The sequence below is a fragment of the Manduca sexta genome, chromosome 25 (assembly GCF_014839805.1).
Source record: "Manduca sexta isolate Smith_Timp_Sample1 chromosome 25, JHU_Msex_v1.0, whole genome shotgun sequence".
In the NCBI taxonomy this organism is placed as follows: Eukaryota; Metazoa; Arthropoda; class Insecta; order Lepidoptera; family Sphingidae; genus Manduca; species Manduca sexta.
The window spans coordinates 17,060,915-17,083,378 of record NC_051139.1 but is presented as its reverse complement, the minus strand read 5'-3'; the positions used below and the strand labels follow the sequence as shown (position 1 = coordinate 17,083,378).

The window sequence follows — 22,464 nt, the reverse complement described above, 5'->3', positions numbered from 1 at the left end:
AAGTTGTAAGCTTCATGTAATACTTGATAACAGACATCCATGCACTTAGTAAATAAATACCGCGCATAAAGTAACAGGCACATGATAATGACTGATACGAATGTGTAGAATTACGTGAAGCTTCGAATTTACAAACGAGCATGCAGTTATTATTAAGCAAGTATTAAGTCTAAAAGGCTGAGCCGTTTGAGGATTTTAACGATATCCATCAATTATTTACTCTAAAGTCGTGTTGTTATAAACTTGTTAAAAATACAAGCTGCGAAACCGTAATCATTATTTTACTGAATACTCTGTAGTCATAGTGAGGTTCATACAATAGTATTTAATGTTAACATGTTTTACCTTGGCATGCCCGTCACTAGTAAACCAAAAAGGTAGAGTAAGGATATTACAATACATTATTATATCATTTTAGTAATATAAATATATTGTTATAGTAGATAGTAACCAACGAGAGAAGTCGTGTTCTTCGATTTTAATAACTTCAATCATATTGCTTATGAATAAATTTGAATGGCATTATAATTATTATTAGAAATAAAACTTTTTTATAAGAGTATGAGTAAAGGGGAATTAAATTATGAATTGAATAATCAGCAACATTTTTTTTTGTCTGATTGATCACTCACAATGTTAGATGTTCATTATCTTTACCCAAAATGACTTACCGGATCAAGGTATAAATACTGTTTTATGTACCGTGAACCATTCGCGAAGGGTGAAATATTTCAAAAGATAAACCAAGCCAAAAAAATGCCTTAGTCGACACATCCCGGCCAAATTAACAGAAAACAAAAATTGAGACAAAGGTAAATAAACCTAATATGGAAGGTAGGAATCGCGTTGTATGGGCGCTTTGCCATTATATTAATAGGGAATAGTGATATCGACCACTTTCCAACCAGCATGCGTTGGTGCACAACACCTATCAGGTGATTTGCTCGTTGACTATAAAGCATCTGACCCGTAAACCACTCAAGACGACGTTATCGAAGCAGCGAGCAACAAAAGAGCGACGCTGAAGGGTGCTCGAGCGCAAAAAGACGCCGCTTGAGATACGCTGGAGCGGCGGTTCGATGCACGCCCTGATAAGTGCCGTGGCGATCCTGAATACGTGGGGCTCGCTTTATGTTTATCGATGAGAGCGGTTAACGCACTTTGTTTTTTTTTATATTCAAAAATGGTAAAGCGATAGAGATTAAGTTCCGATAGAAATTAGAATATTTTTTTGGTTTTTATTTCCAAATATTCGTTTTATACATGCTTATATTTACAGAATAACTATAAACAGCGCTATATGTCTCTACTGTGTTTATATATTCAACACTCAAATATGATATTTGGGGAATACGAAGTACAAAATGATTTCTACTCGAGCAAACCCTTCCCATGCCATAAATACAGAACCATCGATTCAAATCTGTAATACCACCGATTATTACTTCCACACAAAAAGCATTAAAATCGCAACTCGTTCAAAGGAACTTGTAGAGAATTAAACAAAATGAAGTTAAGCTTCGTTTGAGAGGTGCTCCACTCAAGGGTGGAATTAACGGTAAAAGCCCTCCAGGATCCGAGTAAAAGGGCTATTGTTCCAAAGGCGAGCGGAAAGGGTGAATACTGCCGACGTGGCGACTGCCCATGTACTCCAACTGTGTATATAACGAGGTGTGATGGACGGAGATAATACTTTAAGGTGATGAGGCGATTTAAAGGAATTATTGAATCTATTTCCCCCAGAGGGCTGACAAGCGACCAAACGACAAATCTAGCAAAATCCAATTTGCAACATGTTTAAAAAGGGTGTTGCGTCAACCCCATTGAAGTGGCATACGGGTTAGTAAAATAATAGTGAATTTATACCCCGACCAGGAAAATAAAAACCTCGCCATATACAGGCAAAATATGTAACTAACTTCGTGTACTAAGTTCCTAACGAGAAAGTAATAGTGGACGCCCATAGCCGGTTCTTTACTTTCCTGATCAGACTATAATGTTAAACTTACCAAGTGGCCTAATTATGTGTTGCGTTCCGAATTCATTTTGTATAATATATCCGGTTGAACAGAGACCAGCACAATAGTCTCTATTGGCGACAGGTAATCATTTCTCGACAGTTACCATTTTAAATACCATTCTACTTTAAAATAAAACTAGTTTCATTTTATCGCGATTTTTGTATTGTTATTTTTTCCGACGTTGCGAAGACTGCAGCTTTGCAGTCAGGCGGGGGACTGAGGTGTCGGTCATCCGGAAAGTCAAAGTTACAATATCAATACATTTGACAATTATGTAATTTTTAAAATTTTAGCTTTTTGTGGTCCTATAACATAAAATCCGCAAGAAAGTTTTATTTTTGTGTCTCACATTCGCGTAAACATAATTTGTCGTTTAAAAAAATAAAGTATAATTTGAACATTAGTTCCGACTTCAACTAATTGGATCATACATTTTTCCATGAAATACCATAGCAATCGGTACAAGTATTGGGTGCTCTACGCAACCAGCGCGCCATAACCAGCATCTGCGACATTAACTCACGGGGCTCGGGGACAACTAATTAACTTCAACCCCGGATATATTGCGAACACTCAAAACTTTATGGTTTTATCAAAATTTTAATGTTTGTAATCAATGTGGCGATATTATGCCACTTTCAGGTGTCGAATCTCTTGTTTGAGTCTGTAATATTTTTGCAAAAATTTGTGAACATTTTATGCTTTATGTTAGCCTTAAAGCCGCTTAAGGGGCTTGGATAATGTTTGCACAGAAATAAATCATAGTATGCATTAATATGATAAGACCAATTTTTATCTCAGAAAATGCACAATATGATTTTTATTCTATTATAACTTTTTCTTTTTTATTTTACTGGGGGTAGGTTTCTTATATCTGAGAGTCCGCCTTTTTTTTTTTTTTTTGGTTTCGCGGAGAAAGTGCCTTATTACTACCGCCCAGCCTTCGTGGGGGGCGACTGAGCGGTTATGCTGGGGTAACCGTGCCTTACGGCCCGGCGTTGAGCCGCCCGGATTTGATGATGACCTTCGGGCGACCGCCGGGCCGAGTCCCTAACCCTATATACAACTTAACCTATGCACGGCCTACCAGCTAAAACTCCGCGGTGACCCTCTTCGGCGCATTAGGGACGGGTGCGGGCTTCCTCTGACGTTGAAGTGTCTAGTCTTGCGACCGCAAAGCCGCTCCCCTGCGCGGTGCCGTCTTGCGGCCCGTCTCCTATGGGGGGGCTCAGAAGCCCCGCGCACCGAAGGACGCCCTCGGCGTCTACGGCAGTGTGAGGCCAACAGCACACTGCCGTCCATCCCGGGGTCAACCGAAAGATGTGTAAAAATGCTCAAAAATGCACTAGGGCGGACAGCCCCTGCTGCCCGCCGACGACCCCTTCGTGGCCCCTATTAGTCGCCTCTTACGACAGGCAGGGGATACCGTGGTGGAATTCTCCAAACGCCCCCATTCCACAGGGCGGGAGACGCCGGTCAGTCGTCCACCCGTCGCCTCCTACGTCTCCTCTGACGGCGGGAGGGATCCTCCCTCTCTATCCCTCTCGGCACTCTCCTTCTGCGAGAGGACCACCTCGCAGAAGTGGGCCACCGCACGCCAGGCCTCCGGGCTGCCGACCATGGAAGCAACCACGGCCGGCAGCGAGAGATCTCCTCCGACGACTGAAACGAGAGCGCTGCGCTCATCGTCCCAGGCTGGGCAGGACTCTAACGTATGTTGGGCCGTATCCCGCGGGCAGTTGTCACAGTGGTGACACACGGCGCTAATCTCCGTTCCTACTATCTGACACAGGTACTCTCCGAAGCACCCATGCCCGGTGAGCACCTGTGTCAATCTAAATGTTGCCGCGCCGTGGCGCCTGTCTAGCCACTGTGCAAAGACAGGACGCACTGCCGTAACGGCCCGAAGCCCCGCTGACGGGGCCTCCAGCCTGAGACGCCACTCCTCCACGGCGGCTCGCCGTAAGGAGGCCCTTTGGCCTCCACCTCCTTCAGGTCGGACCCTGCCCGTTCCTGAACGCCTCCTCCCTCCAATGAAATGTGTCGGAGAGAGCTTTGGCGTTCAGATCCCAGGGCAGGAATCCGGCCAAAAGACAAGCCGCCTCGTACGAGACCGTGCGGTACGCCCGTATGGCCCGCTGCGCAATGACCCGCTGCGGGCCCCGCAGGAGGGCGACAGAACGCCTCCCCAGGGCGTCAGCCCAGACCGGGCTGCCGTACAACGCCATGGACCGCACGACCCCGTGGTACAACCTTCGACAGGGGATACCAGGACCTTCCAGGTTGGGCAGCAGGCTAGAAAGAGCGCCCGCCGCCCTGGACAACTTCGTCCTCAACTTCTCGAAATGGGCGCGGAAGTCCCATCGGCTGTCCAAAATTAAACCTAAATATTTCATCGTTTTGCCGATGGGAATCTGCACCCCCTCAACCACGATGTGGGCACCGGCCGGTGGCCCCCGCCGAGGCCCGTGGAAACAAATGGCTTCGGTCTTTTCGAGGGCCACCTTCAAACCCAAACGCCTAATTCGGCTCACTACGTGGCCGGCGCCCACCGCCGCCAGAATCGCGGCGTCCTGGAAGGTCTTGACGTGGCCGTGACTAGCGTGTCGTCCGCATAGCACGTCACGCCGACGCCCCTGAGATTGGCACCACGGAGCACCCAGTCGTACCCGATGTTACACAAGAGAGGGCCAAGAACCGACCCTGTGGGACACCGCACGACATCGCTCTCCGGTGCCACCCGTCGGCGCCCGGATACATCACGTACCTGTCAGAAAGGTACGCGTGCACCAAACGCCTTAGATAGGGCGGCACCGCATGGTACCGCAGTGCTTCATTAATACATGGCCAGGGAGCGAATTAAACGCATTAGAAATGTCTAGAGAAACACCAATCACTATTTTACCCCTGGCCACTGCTTCCTCCGCCTGCGACTTGACCCGCAGAATCGCGTGGACGGTAGAGCGTCCACCCCGAAAACCAAACTGGTTGTCGGCCAAGTTGGGACCAACCCTCTCGAGGTGCTCGACGAGGCGCGTGTGTAGAATACGCTCAAAAAGTTTGGCGACCTCGTCGAGCAGCACGATGGGCCGGTAGGCCGACGGCGACTCTGCGGGTCTCCCCTTCCTTAAGCAGGACGAGCTTCCCGGTTTTCCAACGCGCCGGGAAGACGCCCTGCACCATGCAAGCGGAGAATAGGCTGCGGAGCCGCGGCCCCAAGTGCTCGAGGGCTAGCACCCAGGCTTTCCCGGGGATGCCGTCGAGACCCGGGGCGGTGTTTTGCCCCGCAGCCGAAACACTGCCGCCCGCATTTCCGCGGGCGAAACCTCTGGAATATCCCCTGCCGATGACGACGATGACGCCACTTCCGGTGGCGCCATCGGTGGAGGAGTGGTTACCTCGGTGGCCGGGAACAAGGTCGCGACTACGTTAGCCAAAAGATCCGGCCTGAGACTCTCCGACAGTGGGGCGCCGCCGAACGAAGTTTGTTCATCACTAGTTTGTATGGGCGCCCCCACGGGTCCGCGTCGAGAGTCTCCAGAAACTCCCTACGTGCCGCGACCTTGGCCCTGTGAATGGCCACCCGCAGCGCTCTCTTCGCCTCCTTGTAGAGGCCGTAGAGCTGCCGCTCCTGGTCTTCATGGTCACTACTACGAATGCGGCGGCGGCGATGCCTGGCGAATCGGCGGCGCGCAGCCACGCAAGACGCGCGCAACTGCGCTAGCTCCGCCGACCATCAGTACACCTCCCGCCGCGGAGGACGACGGAGCGCCCGGGGCATGGCGGCGTCGCAAATATCCGACATTGCCACCCCGAGCCACTCCGCCTCCTGCTCGACCCGAACCGGACCCTCCGGCTCGGGGAGCCATGACACTGCCAGAGCGGCCAGCTCTAAGGCCTCCTTGTCGAGGCGCCTTAACGCCCACCGCGGGCCGTCCTGATTAAGGGCACTCGGTCCACCACTGTTGGGCGGGATACTCGGGGACGCGGAGACGTCGAACCTAATATAACGATGGTCCGACAACGTCTCCACGCCCACGAGGACTCTCCAGCCCTGGACACGACGTGCGACGGCGGGACTCCCAAACGACAGATCCACTATGGACCCGCCGTTGTGCCGCACGCACGTGTTCACCGACCCCCTGTTCAGGACGGCCAGGCCGACGGAAATCGCCCATTCCTCCAGGACCCTACCGCGAGCGTCGGTCGCCGGCGAACCCCAGACCGCGGACTTCGCGTTGAAGTCGCCGGCGACGATCGCCGGGTGAGGTTGGCCCTGCTCAACCAGGGCCCCAGCCGAACGAGGAAATATTCGAACTCAGCCAGGGGTCTGTTGGGGAGAAATAAACTCCTACTATCCACAAGTCCCCAACAGAGCCGCGACGCATCCCCGACCCTTCTCGACTTTTGCGAAGGGCGGGGAGCCAGCGGCACCCTGGGTGATGATGGCCACCAACCCGTCGATGTCCCCTACCCAGTTGTCTCGGGCGGGACAAAATACGGTTCGGCGACCACGGCCACGTTCACCGACCACTGCGCCAGGCTTTGGGACAACAGGTCCTGGGCGCGGGCGCAGTGGTTTATGTTCGCCTGGAGGAACTTGAAGTCCATTATTTATGGGCGATTTCCTCCACTTCCATCTCGGCCACTGCCACTGTGTGCAGTGGGCTCGCCGCCTGCGGCTGGGACAGAACCTCAGCCGCAGCGGCACTCCTTTGCTGGGGGCGGCGCCGGTTGTGACGGGAGGGGGCAGTGCATGCCTTCCCCCCGAGCCGGTGCCTGGCGGGCCTGCCAGCAGCCGCGCAGACTGTGCAGTTCGCTGGGGCTTTGCACTCCCGGGCTTTGTGGCCCGTCTGACCGCAGCGATAACAGAGATCGCTGCGGTCTACTGCGCAGTTGCAGCGCTCCCGGACATGCCCGCTCTCCAGGCACCGGAAACACCGCATTGGCCGCGACTCCAGTACAGTCACCCGAGCCGCGGTCCAGCCTATGAGTATGCGGCCCGCCCCCCTGACTTTTTGGGCCGCCTTAATCGGCATGCGGACCCACGCCGATCCTACTCCCGAACGATCGGGACGAATTTGCCCGACCTTTATTAATACTGGCGGACACTCACCGGCCTTGGCGAGGGCTGCTGCGACCGTCTCAGGTGTTGCGGTATAGTCCAATTCGGACAGTCGCAGCTCGACAGTTTTGGTGGGCCGGGATATCTTCACGTCCTCCGACCCACCGAAACACTCCCTCAGCCTCGCGGCGAGGGAGTCAGCCTTCTCCTCCGAATTAGCCCCCGGGCACCTCATACATCGGGGCGCCCGTCGCCGCGAACTTCGGCCTTAGCCTGGTGATGTCCAGGCCGGTGAAGTCTACACGACTCTGTGCGTCCATGAGGATGCCCTTGTAGGTAAGACCTTTCGCTACTGCCGCCGGCGTCAAGGATATCACTACGGCCGCAGAACGTGGTGGTCGCAGTTTCGGCTCCGCCCGACGTGTAGATTGCGGCGGCTGCGTGCTTGCCACTGGTGTTGCAGCGGTCTTCCCCTTCTTCTTGGTGTTTTTCTTGGCCACCACGACCCACGGCGTGTCCATGGAGGCCGGTGCCGGCGGCAGCGGGCGGGGCTCCGGAGCGGGTTGTGCCGGAGGGCCATTTTTCTTGCCCTTTTGGGCCTTCGGCTTGGGCGCCGTCGTCGTCGCCTTCTTCCTCTCGGGTTTCCTCTTCTCGGGCGGTGCTGTCGCAGTTGCCGGGGCCGTTAAAGGACTCGCGACAGCCTGTGGCGGCGCGCTGGAGGGTCCGGGTACTGGGGCGGGGAGGGACTGAGCGGGAGCTGTTTTCTTCCCTACTCCTTTCCCTTTCTCCCTCCTGGATTTTGGCGGGGGAGGACCTCCGACTATTCCTCCTGTCACTGGGAGCTGTATGTCCCCCGAGGCGGCCTTCTTTTCGTGGGCCAGGCTGGGCCTCTGGGCTGGCCCCATCAGGGCCGACTCTAACCTGGCCTGGACCCTGGCTTCCACCATAGCCAGCATCTCCTCCGTTGACGGCCCTTTGGTGGACGCTTCCAGCTCTTCGAGGCGTCTTTTGAGAGCAGCATTCTCCTCCTGCAGCGTTTTCATATTCGCCTCGAGGCGGGCACTGTGCTCTTGCCACTTCTTCGATTCACTCTCGAGGCGAGTGATGACGGCGGATTCCGGCTGTTGTATGTATTGGGTGATTTTGTTGGTCACCCAGTTTAAAGCTTTCTGGGACGTTCCTTTCGGTTGCCCGTCTTGCAGACAATGGAGCGCATCACATGCTCGCACTGTTTTAAGTCCTCCTTTGTGACGGGGCGGTCCTCTTCTTCATCCAAACGCGGAGGCATCGGCGACTTCACGAATTTGAGCCGGTTTTCTAGCTCCTCCTCCGCCTTTTGGCGTGCCTCCTCGCGCTTGAGTCGGTCGCGTTCCCTCTGCGCATTTTTGAGGCCTACGTACTTACCGACTGTGGGAGGACGCCCCCTCCCTCGGCCGTCGGTGGTCTGCGCCTTGGGTACCGGCTCGTCTGTATCACTCGTGCAGAGTGAAAGACTATTCTTTGAGCGGGATTGTCTCCTCCAGAGCCTCCCGCTCCGGACAGAGGAGACACTGCCGCTCGACTCCGAATCAATATCTATATGTATGGGCCCGATCTCATCGGCCACAGCTTCTTTGCGCTGAGCGCCCTTTGCCTCCTGCAAAACTTCACCATCTCCGGGCTTTCGCCCGTCGAACTCCGCCTCCCCAGACGGAACCGGGGTAGGCAACCTCGTCAAAGTATGTAAGGGTTTTTAAATTTTGAACATTCCATTTTGTTCCCACGAGTATGGGGAAAGGGTGGTCCGCCCAGGCAGAGCCCCTGTACCTGGGTAAGCCTAGCGTAACCCGCACAGAGTGTCGGCCGGTACTCTGGCGGGGTCGCACTCGAGACCGAACTACCCATCGGCCATGCATCCCCTCGCGGTGCGCCGCCGCTTGGGATTCGGGGTGATTTTTTATAGAGGTTTTCTTCCTCGCGATCCGGGCAGTTAAGCCAAGACCCTCGGTCCAGCGGGAGCGCGAGACATATCCACAGACCTCCACACCAGATTACGATCTGCGACGGCGACAATGGGAGAGAGAGTCTCCCCACTGCCTGCTCGGGGCGGGGTGAACGCACACCGAGCCCGTCGACACCTCCGGGACAAAACCGGGGCCGCCCGAGATGGGCCAATCTCTGCACTGACGACACGGCGGCCATCGCAAGAGGCGACGACCGTCATCCAGCACATTTGTCAGGATATTCGCCGGCGCGCAGATCAGCTTGATCGGTCTGATCGACGCGCCGTTGTCCAGGGTGCACCAACGAGGAGGTTTCCTGACCTAGCACCCCTCTGAGAGTCCGCCTGGGTAAGTATAACCGCAATGTCTATTTCTGCCGCCAAGCAGCACTGTGTAGTCACTGTTATGTTTCGGTTTGAAGGATATTGTAGGCAGTGTAATTACTGGACCTAATAAGACTTAATGCCTCATGTCTCAGAATGGCGAGCACAGTGGAATACCAATAATACTTTGTAATTCAAGGTGTTGGATGGTGTTTCTATTGTGTATGAGCGGTTGTATCGCTTACCACCAGGCGAACGGCAAGCTCGTCTGTTGGAGATTATAACCTTCGTCGTGACTTATTATTTTTTATATGTTCTATTTTTAGAACTAATTGTATTTTGTTTGCCATAGTTACTTCTCTTTAGTCCGAAATAAACACTCATGTCAATAACATCTTTTTACTAACTTTATTTAATTACTAAGAACATATGAAGTTGAGAATGAAGCACTTAGATGTCGATACAGCTTTCCTTAACGGAGATTTAGAAGAAGAAGTTTTCATGGAGCAACCTCTTGGTTTTATTCAAAAGGGTAAAGAAAACAAAGTTTGTTTATTGAAGAAATCTCTTTACGGTCTTAAACAGGCACCGCGAGCTTGGAATAAAAAGTAACGATATGCCTGCTGATGTACTAACGAAGGCCCTCGGACCTCTAGCACACAAACGATGTGTAGTTAACTTAGGTTTAGAAACTTAATTATTTTATTTGTTTTGTTTCTGTCACAACTGCGATTAAGGGCGGCTGTTGGAGATTATAACCTTCGTCGTGACTTATTATTTTTATATGTTCTATTTTTAGAACTAATTGTATTTTGTTTGCCATAGTTACTTCTCTTTAGTCCGAAATAAACACTCATGTCAATAACATCTTTTTACTAACTTTATTTAATTACTAAGAACATATACCATATTTACAACATCGTCTCCTCATTCGAAGCCATAAAAAAAATATATATATTCTGAGGAAAGTCATTAATGGTGCCACCAACAAAACCTATCATATGCAACTAAGCATACGCTTTTGTCGCTAAAATATCAGGAAGGGTCCATACCCACACCCATATTTCGTCTTATATCCCTACTGTGTGACGAAGGCGAGTCTATTACCATTCCAATCAAGCATTCCAATCCTTCTAATCTCCATCTTGCGAGTTGTAAAAACCTTTCTCAGTAGTAATATCACCAAGATTATAAAAATACAATCCGATAAAAATTCTAATACGATATTCTGATTTAGAAGTCATGTCGCGTAGAATTTCCAATCACATTGGCGCATGTGACGTGTATAATTTAAAATCAAATGTACATCATGCTAAATTGGATATTTTTAAGTTAGATAGTTTAGCTTTTGCTTGCAGATCTGGGATATCACAGCCTATTTTGAATTTGTATTTATGGGAATTTAAAATATTGCGCTTAACTAATCCAAGATTTTTGAACGGGTACGGCAGCGCCTCAATTGCACCTGATTTATTTATTTATTATTTAAATATAAGACACACCAACGATTTATTACAGAAAAATACAAATGAAGGATCCACAATATAAGGTACTTATTCTAGGTGACAAATCTTTACAGGTGTATACAACACTATTGGCTAAATATTTTTTGTATAACAGAAAATTGAAATCAAATATAAATTATCATTTATAAAATAAATGCAAACTTAAAATCTTTTGAAAATACAAAATTATAACTTAGTCTAATTAAATCTGTCTAAATAAAGTCTGATGGTGAGTGAAGTGAGAACCAGATAGAGTGTTCATTAAAAAGACATAATTATCCCTTGGCAATCGACACAATTATGCCGGCCTGTCTGAACCAGATATACACGTGTTAACACCGGGTCATTCCACACTTATGTGGGCTTATGGCAGGTTTTAAAACCTCGTGTACGGTGGTCGCTATCTGAGCGGATACAAAATATATTCTATATTAGCTTTTGCATGCGGCTCCAGTGAAAAAGATTCTTACGATCAAATATTTTCCCGGGATATAAAATAGCCAGTCCAGCAGTAGATAATGTAGCTTCCTATTAGTGAAAAACAAAATCGAGATCGGTTTATTACTTCTAGAGATTAGCGCGTCCAAACAAATTCTTCAGCTTTATATATTAGTATAAAGTTATAGATAAACTCGGTCCTAAACTCTCCATGTAACCATACAGTCTGTCCTTAAGAATCCACTGCCCAAAAATACTTGTAAAAAACAGAAACCTATTTCCAATAATGTTTAAAAAACGAAATTAAATAGTCGTATTTTATTTACAAAACAAATCTGTCCCCTCGCCAGGGAGGACACGTTTTTCATTACAAACAGACAACAAGGAGTTCGTTTGTGAATACAAATTTGTACACACAAAGGAACTTTCTCAATTGTCCGTAAACGATTTCTATTTTCTTCAAGGTTTGGCGAAACACTTTCTAATATTTTATCACTAGTTTTTTTTTCTTAGGACTCGTTCACTAAACATTCAAAACCTAATCATTCACAATGTGAGAGCCATTTAGAAAAGAATAGGTGCCGCGTACACACTGACTACTTCTTTACATATAAGCACGGCAAAGCGACTGCACTACACCTGATGGTAATGAAGTAGGGTCCAGATAGTATAGAATGACGAGAGATGATTACCCATTGCCAGTTGACACAATTATGCCGGCCTGTTTGTAATCGTATATACACGTGCTAATCCCGCAGCGCGAAAAATTTACGTGAGTAATAGTGCCGGGTTTTACACCTCTTTTTGATCGATATCAGGACGAATATATTATCTAGATATTCTACTATCAGCAACTGCCAGTTTGATAATATCATCATGTTTACAGTGCGAGGCCAAAACCTTATATTTTTATCTGAGTATTTTCATCCTCCATCAGCAACATATTTTATCAATACCTTAACGTGACGCAAGGGATCTATTGAAAAAATACCCCAAAACGTACCTTACCGAATTTACTGCCTGGCGGATTTTGTAATATCGAAACTTAAATTGGTCAGTTAGAAACGTCAATAGCAATCGCCCGAACATGAATTCTTACAATTATGAAAAGATCAATTATTGATATCAAAGGTACCGCTAGCTTAGCCAGGAGTGGAACCGACTGCTAAGAAAGAGGTCGTTTTGAGGCATCCTCCTCTTACTTCTCGTAGTTTTGCCGAACACGTCATGCCTAGCATTTTTTCATTTGTCTACATTAAACGTCATCAAGAAATTTTGTGGACTCGAATCTCATTAAAATTATCTATCTTAATAGATTTACAGCATCTAACACTGGGTTGAGTTGTTAGAGCCACTATGCTGCTCACTTTAATAATGTGACTTCAGTATCTGTTTTGATAGCAAAAATACATCCGGGATTATCCTATTAGCATATTTCAATAAAACAGAACGTAAAGGGCGACTGCTGGAGGTAGCCAATAGTTAATTTAATTAACTTTTCGATCTGCATTTTTACAATGCCCTGCCACACCCTCCGCGAGAGGGAACGAAGTATTGAATTTTCATCGGATTAGAATGAAGCAAAAGGAATCGATTAAGGAGAATAATTCTAATAGGATTTCCCATCTTGGCTTTATTGAACACAACTTCTAACCTGCGGCTTTGCGTGGAGGTTAATTTTGACTGTTGTATTGTCTTAATATCGTACTTTTGGTTTACGCGTAAAATATATCACGCAATTATGTCTATATACATGCTTAGTTGTGGCTTTGTTTTCCCCTTGGGGTTGTCATAGTGTATACAAATAACGGATGCGTATTAATAGTCTAATAAAAGGCAATAGTTTTTAGAGAGAAGAGGGGAGTGTATACCGAGGCGATGGTTGCAGTTTCAAGCTCTTCTCCAAGGCAATGAATACACACATAACTTGAAAATGTGATAGGTGACTCTTTCAAGTTATATGTGTATTCATTTTTATTATCACTGGCTGTAACTTTGAAGAAAACGATCGTGAAGAACTCGACATTTTTGATAATTCTTTGTAAAAAATCCAAGATGTACAAGCATCTGTATGTAAGTTAAGTATGGCAGTAGCTGCCTGGTATCAAGTCAGCAGCTCGTATTCTCTTCGTATACATTGCATCAGTGCTGTACATCAATTACACCGTGTACATATATCAAAATTAATTTTCCCTCGCCTACAGCCGACTGACATTTATGCTCGATTACATCGGGCTGGCAGAATAAAGTGCTCTTCAGAGATCCTTCATTCTAAGGGGACTGCGAGGAAATACATGTACAGTGTAAGCATTCAATCTTGGCCTGGATGAAAGTAATTTATAAAAATGTTCGCTGTCAAAATATGGTGTTATTTGGACCAAGATACGTCAGGCTTATTGTATTATTGGTTAGTCTATAAACCAAAACTAAATTCCAGTGATAATGCTATATAAAATATATAGAATTCAATCAAGAGGTATCAGTGGCTTTTATAATCTTATGCTTTTCTATAAAATCTCTTCATTTGTATGTATTTCATTGATGTTGCAACATATTTCGCTATGAATGCTAGCAACGTAATCTATACAATTAGAATCTAGAATGCTTATAAAGAGTATTTTATCAGTATCCGTACAGACGAAACAACATTTGGTTTAATATTCAATTGGCTTTGAAATTACTTGTGGAATATTTTGATTATTTTTCCACAGTTGAAAAATTGGGAATTGCTTATATTTTTATCAAAGAATAATACAATCGCGGGGTAATTTCCATAATCCGTTTGATTTGGCTGAAATGAGGGGATTATTAAAGAAATAAGGTTGCTTAGACAAAAGAAAAGAAGAACGAAGGTTGAAAAAAAAATGGTTGGACCACATGATAGTTAATGTTTTAGGAGAAGAATGGAAGAGTAAAATAATTACTTAGTTCATTGGTTCGACAACTGAGAATGTTACTTACTATTCTTATATTAAGGATTATTAAATCTATTACTTCGCATAAGTACTTAGGTAATACAGGGTTTTCTGGTCGACGAATCATGTTCATATTGTGGACAAATCTAAGTACAACGAAGCTTTATCTTCCAAAATTTTACTAATGATTCTTCAGCCTACTATATCTTTAACATAAAATCTAATATTTCGTAACAAATTCCGTAATGAATGACAAAATATGAAACCAATATCACCTAATTTCGTAACCACATCACCACTAATCGACTATCCATTTTCACGAAAATGATATATTTTAACAATTCGCATCAACTAAAACCCGTATAATCCCACGGAGACAATAACCTAACGATGACCACTGCCCCGGATCCGGCACATGTCCAGTTTAATTAATGGGCTCGTTGACGTGCCATCGGGGGTGAGCGGGGGGTGCGGGGGCGTGACACACACCAGTAATGAGTGACATAATGATGAATGATTAGTGAGCTGTCAGCGAACTCAAGGCATGTGTTGTGAATGCTCGCATCATGACTACAGAGTAAAATTTTGTATATTAACACTACTTAAAAGCGGCGATAGCCTAGTTGGGTGTGGAACGGACTGCCGAGACGAATGTCCGTAGGTTCAAATCCCAAGGGCACACACCTCTGACTTTTCTAAAAAATCATGTGTGTATTCTTTGTGAATTTATCGTTCGCTTTAACGGTGAAGGAAAACATCGTGAGGAAACCTGCACATCTGAGAAGTTCTTTATAGGAATTTCGAAGGTGTGTGAAGTCGACCAATCCGCACTAGGCCAGTGTGGTGGACTAAGGCCTAATCCCTCTCAGTAATAGAGGAGGCCCGTGCTCAGCAGTGGGCAAGTATATAATATAGGGCTGATATTATTATTTACTATTTAAAATATGGAACAGCGAATATCTTACTAGGTTACTTAATGGTAAGTCATCTCTATAGATACAATACCAAAAGAATTATGCATGCGCGTAAAGGAAAGGAATATAAATTAAGGAGAAAGGGGAATATTTTAGTCGCCTAACTTTTCACACGCTATTCGAAAGGCAATAAGCTCTTGCTACATTTTAATTTTCTGGGAGACAATTGTAAACGTGTGAAATGTAAAATAACTAAACTACTACTCAATCATGCTGTAGACATAATGTATTATTATGTTCATAATGTGATTGTACTTGTTTGACGCATTTTTGTTTTTCTCATAATGTATTACTACCATTTAAATCATATGCAGTAACCGCAGAAAATATGCTCAGTCCTAATTATTCATGCGTGTGAATTCCTCCAGAGTTTAAATTCGGGCGGGGATCCGGTTTTCAAATACGCCTTTAGTTCCAGAGTTATTTGAACATGTTTAATCGTCATGATATGTTTGTAATCAAGAGACCTTTGGACGATACGGTTGGTGGTTTGTTTACGTTTTGGTACATCGAAAATAAATTTGCGCAAATTAAACCTTAACGTGAAATTGATTCTTTCTCGTTAATTTGAATACAATACCAATGAAGTTTTGCATGAATGGATACGTCGTTTTATTTTATTTTTGCCAATTAAATATTTCGTTCTGGAGTCATGGTTTCTACTGGTATAACTACATTCAAAAACAAGGAGGAAGTAGAAGGGCTTTATTAATCTGATTCCACAATAAATTCCATAATATATAATGTGGAAACATAACATATAAAATAATACAGAAATTAACAGGAATTCCACTTGGCACAAAAAATACGGGTAAAAAATATCAGAATAAGATCTTTCAATATCGGACGGTATTTTTCTAATAAAAAAGGATTAGCTTCTTTCCTCAGTCAATATATTTGGACTACACCATCTTTACTGTCCAGTGTTCCCAGACCCTCACTCTAGGATATAACGTCGATCTAACTCTTCCCCCCTTTTCAGTGATGGACGTTTCGTGGGAGGTGCGCGTGCAACCGTCTCATGGCATGGCTGGTGGGGCCGCGCTGCTGACCTGCACCGCGCCAGCAGCCGCCAGGAGCCACGTTACCGTCACCAGGTGGTTCAAGGACGGCACTGTACTGGCACCACTGGCGGCTGAAGCAGGTCAGTATCTATGATATCCTTACATATTAGAAAATAAAGTCCCCCGCCAACTCCGTCTGTCTGCCTGAACGCGATAAACTCTAATACTACTGAGCAGATTTTCAAACGGTTTTCACTAATGGACGAAGTAATTTAAGCAGAATGTTTATGTGTATAATTCAGTAACGATTTTGTACGACAGAAAACAAAATTAGGGTTCTATGCTATGCTTTTCGTGAGAATCGGGGGCGGGTCGCGAGTAGTTAATAAGTACCGTGTGTGATAGCAATTACACGTTTTTAAATTAACTATGATCTTAATTTAGAGAATGTCGAAGGTAAATTGGAAGTGACAGAAAAGAAAGACGAATACTAAAATCAAATTGGGATAGCGTCAGTCAGAAATTATGAGTTTATATGAATGCCGTATAATTTTTTATTTCATCTATTTCCTTTATCACGTGTTAGATTCGATTTAAGATTTATGCATTATTCCAATCGTGTTTTAATATTTAACAAACCCTTACCTTTGCTTTACTAAAGTAAATAAACAACCAATTTTTTGCACCAACATTGGTCCCAACTCTCCCCTATTTGCACTCCGAATAACATATCATGTTTGCTTGTCCCTCCAGCTAAGTTTCGAACTGGAATCAAACAACGCTAATCCCAATAGGTTGTCTGGAAAGTTGGCCGGTCTCCAGCTTATAAAATCTAAATTAATTTCGCTGGCGTTCAAACGGTAGATTATTGCTTTCAAAAGGCGTAAATTAAGTATTTTCTTCGGCCAGCTGTCGGCGACACGGCGTCTTTATGAGTTCGTAATCTAGCGGTTGAACGTTAAATTCGGTATTTTCCGTTCTTTTCGGTCAATTACTGTAAGGTTCAGAAGAAATTATTTCGCTATTATCATCTTTATCACTATTGTTTTTAAGATACAAGACGTTAAATCTTGTGAGGTTTTTAATTAAAGAATAACGAGTTGCTGGAAATTACAAATATACTTAATAATACGACAGGCAAGAAACATACCACGTCATAATACAGAATATTACTTGAAGAATAATCACCAAATGTAGCATATGATAAGAATTTTGTGGGTACAAAAAGTTTTATTCATAGAGGCTATCCATTTCGTGAACATCCATTTAGTAGATCCAACGGAGTGTAGAGTTTATCGTATAACCCAATTATGAGGGTGATCCGAGGACGGCACAATGTCTTAATTAATAACGCTCCCGACGGATCGTCACGGTCGAGTTGCTGCACTCTCGCCGGTAAAAACGCGCTTCGTCATAAACTTGATCGTTTCGCTTAGCAGTCCATAGTTTTTTTTATAAATTACTAGCAACTTTATCACCTAAACATTAAAGCTTATGATCGTCTACGCTGGAAATGGTCCATCGTGTCTTATATTAACTATTTCAAAATGTACGAAATGTATTATTATAAGCGTATAGATTCTAATTTCAAATCGCGAAACCACATTATATTTTGAAAGACCCCGCGGCGGGCGATAAGCTTGGCTCAACCTATAATTTGATTCCTCCCGAAATTATTTTTAAATAACAAGTGTATTTCGTATTTTTTTGACGGCAACACAATAATCCAAGTAAATTTATTTCTTTGTTTGCAATCTTTTTGATCCTAGCTCCGTTTTGTATTAAAAGCGATTAACGTACAATTGATTGTATATACCGAAGTTATTTTATTTTCGATCAGTTTCTCGTTTAACTCCGCTTAAAGACCTATAAGCTCGTGTAATCTCGTATGCACGATACGAGTTCTCACGAATTTATATCTAAGGGGCTAGGTAGAGGCGCATCTAGGGCACTGAAATTTTGTCCAACTTAATAATATGTCCGATCATGATAAATTTTGATCGAGCCTATCGACGACGTATTCTACGTTAGAGCAATTCAAGCAAGCACTTGGACAATTATTTTCCCATGCTAAAAAAACACAAATAGAAATAATAAATATCGTCAAATTAAGTATGAAGTTTCCAACGAATTAATAACATTGATAAATGAATATTCATTAGAACAAAGCGTCATTTTACACGCCAAGTTTAGGTCCCGGCTAAATCCATGTCTTTGTTATAGGATTACCAACAATGGAACACTTGTCCCGACGTCCTGAATTAATAATTATGCCTGAGATAACGTCCGAAGGATAACTCGGTTACGACTGTTTATTTGTCATAAACCATTCAAGTATGTTATAGTTTGGGTTTCGATTTGGAGTTACAGCGGGAGATGGGTGGTGATAGTTTTGGGTAAAAGTCCTTGACTATATAATGAATATCTTATACATGAAAACTTTACAATATATCTACAGGGCAGTTATTGACAGTCGCAAGATCTAACGGAGTATAACAAAGCGTAGTGCACGCCGCCATAATTTTGATGACTGATGAGGGATTTTCTTTTTTATTAAAATGATATTACAATGCTTTGTTCTTAAATCTAGTATAACGCGATAATATTTAGTGCAGAGGTATACAATCTAATGGTGTCGCGGAAAATAACATTAGTAAACGTAACAGAGTCGTTCTCTTAGAACAAATAATTAACTAAAACTTTATAATCGAAAGAATGAAAACAATTTGACGCATTCAACTGCACGAGACAAACTCATTCGAAACTATTCCCAACTGCTAAACAGAAAACGGCTGCAGTGCGACGTAATAAGATTCAAAATTTTAAACTTACAATAAAAGTTAAGCGTCGCTAATGCAAGTTTAATGTCTGCCTTTGATGCAGTTGGTAGGAATTACAGCCTGCGCGGACGCTGGAAGCGACTCTGAGAAGTTTTCATTTAGGAGTTTTTTGGTAAGTGGTAGACGAGTTTTGTCTGCTTGGCTGGGTCTCCTGAATCTTACATAACTATTTTGTAACCCGGTACGGCAAAGTGATCCCAATGAACCTGATGGTAATTTGAGTAGGGCCCAGATAAAGTGTCGATGGACGAGAGATGATTATCCTGTAGCAGTCGACATAAATATGCCGGTCTGCTTGACACCGGATAAGCTGATCCTGGAACGCGGCAAAATACGTACTTACGAAGGTCATCATAGCATGGTTTACCGCTCAAGTGCGGTGATTGTCATTCGATCCGATACAAATATCCCGCCAGCAGCGCGAAAAAAGCTGCCTGTTCACACCTGTTTTCCCTGCTGCAGCCCCGGTCAAAATATTAATGCTGTAAACCATAATAACGTGGTTCTAAGGAAAGCTACGCTCAATTACCCTGGCCCTTCCAGCCCCACTATCCATTTGGCCCCGGTACACGTCGCGAGTTGGCAGTTTCGCCGTTTATGCAGATTAACCGCCGACGCGCTTGATTTAATAGCTGCCACCGCCGCTGCCACCGCCCGACAACGCCCGACACCGCATGACACCGCCCGACACTTCGACAACTCACGACCAAGACAACTATTCTGCACAAGTTTGTGTATTAGGAAATTGTTAACGGGTTTTGTTAGGGATAAATGAGGAGAAGTTTTAACTTAGTTTATTTATTGAGGATCACGGCTCGAGAGGGGTAGGAAGAGAAAACTGAAGTCGACGGTTATCGATTTACTATTACATCATATGATATAGATATATAGATAGTTCAGTTCGAAGTCTGGTATTTGTGCTCAATATGGTGATAGGCTTTCCCCCGAACACTTCATGGGACGGAAGGCACATGGCGAAAAGTGGGTGCTCAAGCTGTACCTCTGCTTACCCCTTCAGGAATAAAATACATGAAGACGTGTGTGTGCCATATAAACCAATCCTGGATAGCCCACGTGTTTTTTAGAGTCGAAAGCTTTTTAAATCGGATTTCTTTTGAAAGTTGCGTAAATAATAAACGAAACACAGCATCCAATTTGCAGCTTAAATTTTTGATGTAAAAAATTGTACAAAATAATATTTGTACCATGATAAATATTGCCAAATAAATAATTGAATAATTTCCACGAAAAACTATCAAGTGCGAATAGGTCTCGTGTACTGAGAATTCTGTATGGTTCATTGAAAGTATTCTAAATGTATGTTATTTCTAGCACTCTTAATGTAAAAGCATGTTGTAGAGCTACTGCGCTTGATGCCAAATGAAGTTTGGTCAAGATACGATACCTGATGACAAGAGACGTTACGTCCATCAATAGTAACTAAAATACCATGAACTACTAAATACTGGAACATACTACTGGAACCCCGAAATCGACCTGTTCAAAACAAGCCACTACAGATAACAGGCTGGTTTATAAACGAACTATTCCTTGCGTTCCGTTTTCCCAAAAATAAGATACAAATCCCGAAAACCAGAATTTACTCAGTAGTCGGTAGGTACACCAAGTCATGAAAATTAAAGCGTTATCCGATGTAGCTTGTTTTATGAGTTTTATTGCTAGCAGCGAGGCTTCACTCCATTATCTACGCGATTATCGGAAGTCAGATACCCGAATCTACTTACGCTTTATTGTCAATTGTAAATGCAATTTAAGGCAATAAAATGTAAAATTGTAAGAACGATTCTGAGAGACGACAGAGTATAAGATTTCTTTTGTGCGGATGGTGTGGGGAATACTAGGTTAGTCATAATTTTTTTCGAGCGTCCAAGACGATGATGAAATTCACATGCTGAAAGCTAAACTGCTTTCACACATATGCAATAAGGTAATTGATAAAGAAACTATCTCGGTCAAAATATGTTTCTCTCGCGTAGCTCTTCAGAGGCGAAAAACATAGGCGACGTTACAGAACAAACTGGATGACTTCCTGGTTAAAATTAGTTGCAGCTTTAAAACTATGGTTGAAATGACTTTAATTAGCAACCGTTCTACCCACTCCTTCGGGTACTGTTTATGTATATGTGACTTATATTACTGCAAACTTAATTGCGCGAGTCAACAGTTAACGAGTGTGAGCGTTATAGTGTTTAAAATTGTTTTAATGGCAGTTTGAATGGCAATGTTTATGGGGGTCGTAAACCGGCGTCGCGAGATTAATGAACAGCCTGGAGTTATAGCTCCAAGGGATTAAGGTTCATGTGCTAAATAAATATATATACAACTATCAAAATGTTTTATACGCATACCTGCACAATAGGCTTGAAAATAGCATGCAGGAAATAATAAATACGATATTTTATGCCATTGTCTAGGAAGGAAATATTTATTGCCTACTAAATTACTCAAAAGCAATCACGTATTTTATCAATTAAAAGAGAAAATATGGTCGATAAGTGCACCTACATTTCTTGGAGTTCTTATCTATCCTATGATCTGAAGCGGGCGAGACTATTGCCGTTGAGCTTAAATCCCAAGCCAATTCATATTCAATGCTTCTATACCTGTAGAAGCATAGGTTTTTTGGAGTCTTCACCTAAATTAGTTATATTAGTTCCACGACCGACAAAGCCAACGCTAAAAGAAAATTCCCCCAACACCTCTCCAACAAAGGCTCTAACGAATCTCTCTACAAATTATACAACCAATTTATACGGTAAATTAAAAAGCCGTCCCGAATCGAGAATTATTCAAAAAGTTTTTTTCCGTTGTTTAAAACTACTTCCATTGAGTCCCGTTTAGGAAATTAATTTTCTTTGAGAGAAATATTAAAGTGAAATTAAGCGGGTGTACACCGGCGGGGCGTTGAAGGCACTCGAGCAAACTGGCTATATTGAAAAACACACGCTTGGTTAAATATAAATAGTTGATTTTATACGAATGAATGTAGAGAAAGTTTTTCGCCGTATTAGTGCCACTATTAGTAAGAAAAAGTAAATAAGCAAGATCAACCAGAACTTTCACTAATAATTATAGCATGCCACTGAAATCTTCTCTATGGACGTATAAATGTTTGGCCAATCAACAAACGGAATATAACAGTGACCGCACGCTTTTACTCTTGGCAGAAATAGACCAAGCAGTTGTAAAGTATTAGAAACACACTGTTTACAATAGTTGTCTTCAAAATCAATGGGCTGAGTTACCACGGTAATCTTCTTGTGTCATAGAAAACCAACGAGTAGTTATAACTTGCTAGATTGTGGGGATGGACATAGGATTATGAGGGGCGGTAGAGCGTCTATTATTCTTTCATTATTGTGAAAGTCCATGGGCG

At 44.0% G+C, this 22,464-nt stretch overlaps 1 protein-coding gene across 1 annotated transcript in view; it reads left to right on the top strand.

Annotated features, from left to right (window-relative positions):
* Positions 1-22,464, top strand: part of LOC115450184 (Down syndrome cell adhesion molecule-like protein Dscam2) — a 92,431-nt gene that overhangs the window by 35,461 nt on the left and 34,506 nt on the right. The window contains exon 3 of the mRNA XM_037442898.1: positions 16,206-16,367. Within this exon, the coding sequence (XP_037298795.1) occupies positions 16,206-16,367 (162 nt within the window). The remainder of the gene's footprint in view (positions 1-16,205; positions 16,368-22,464) is intronic.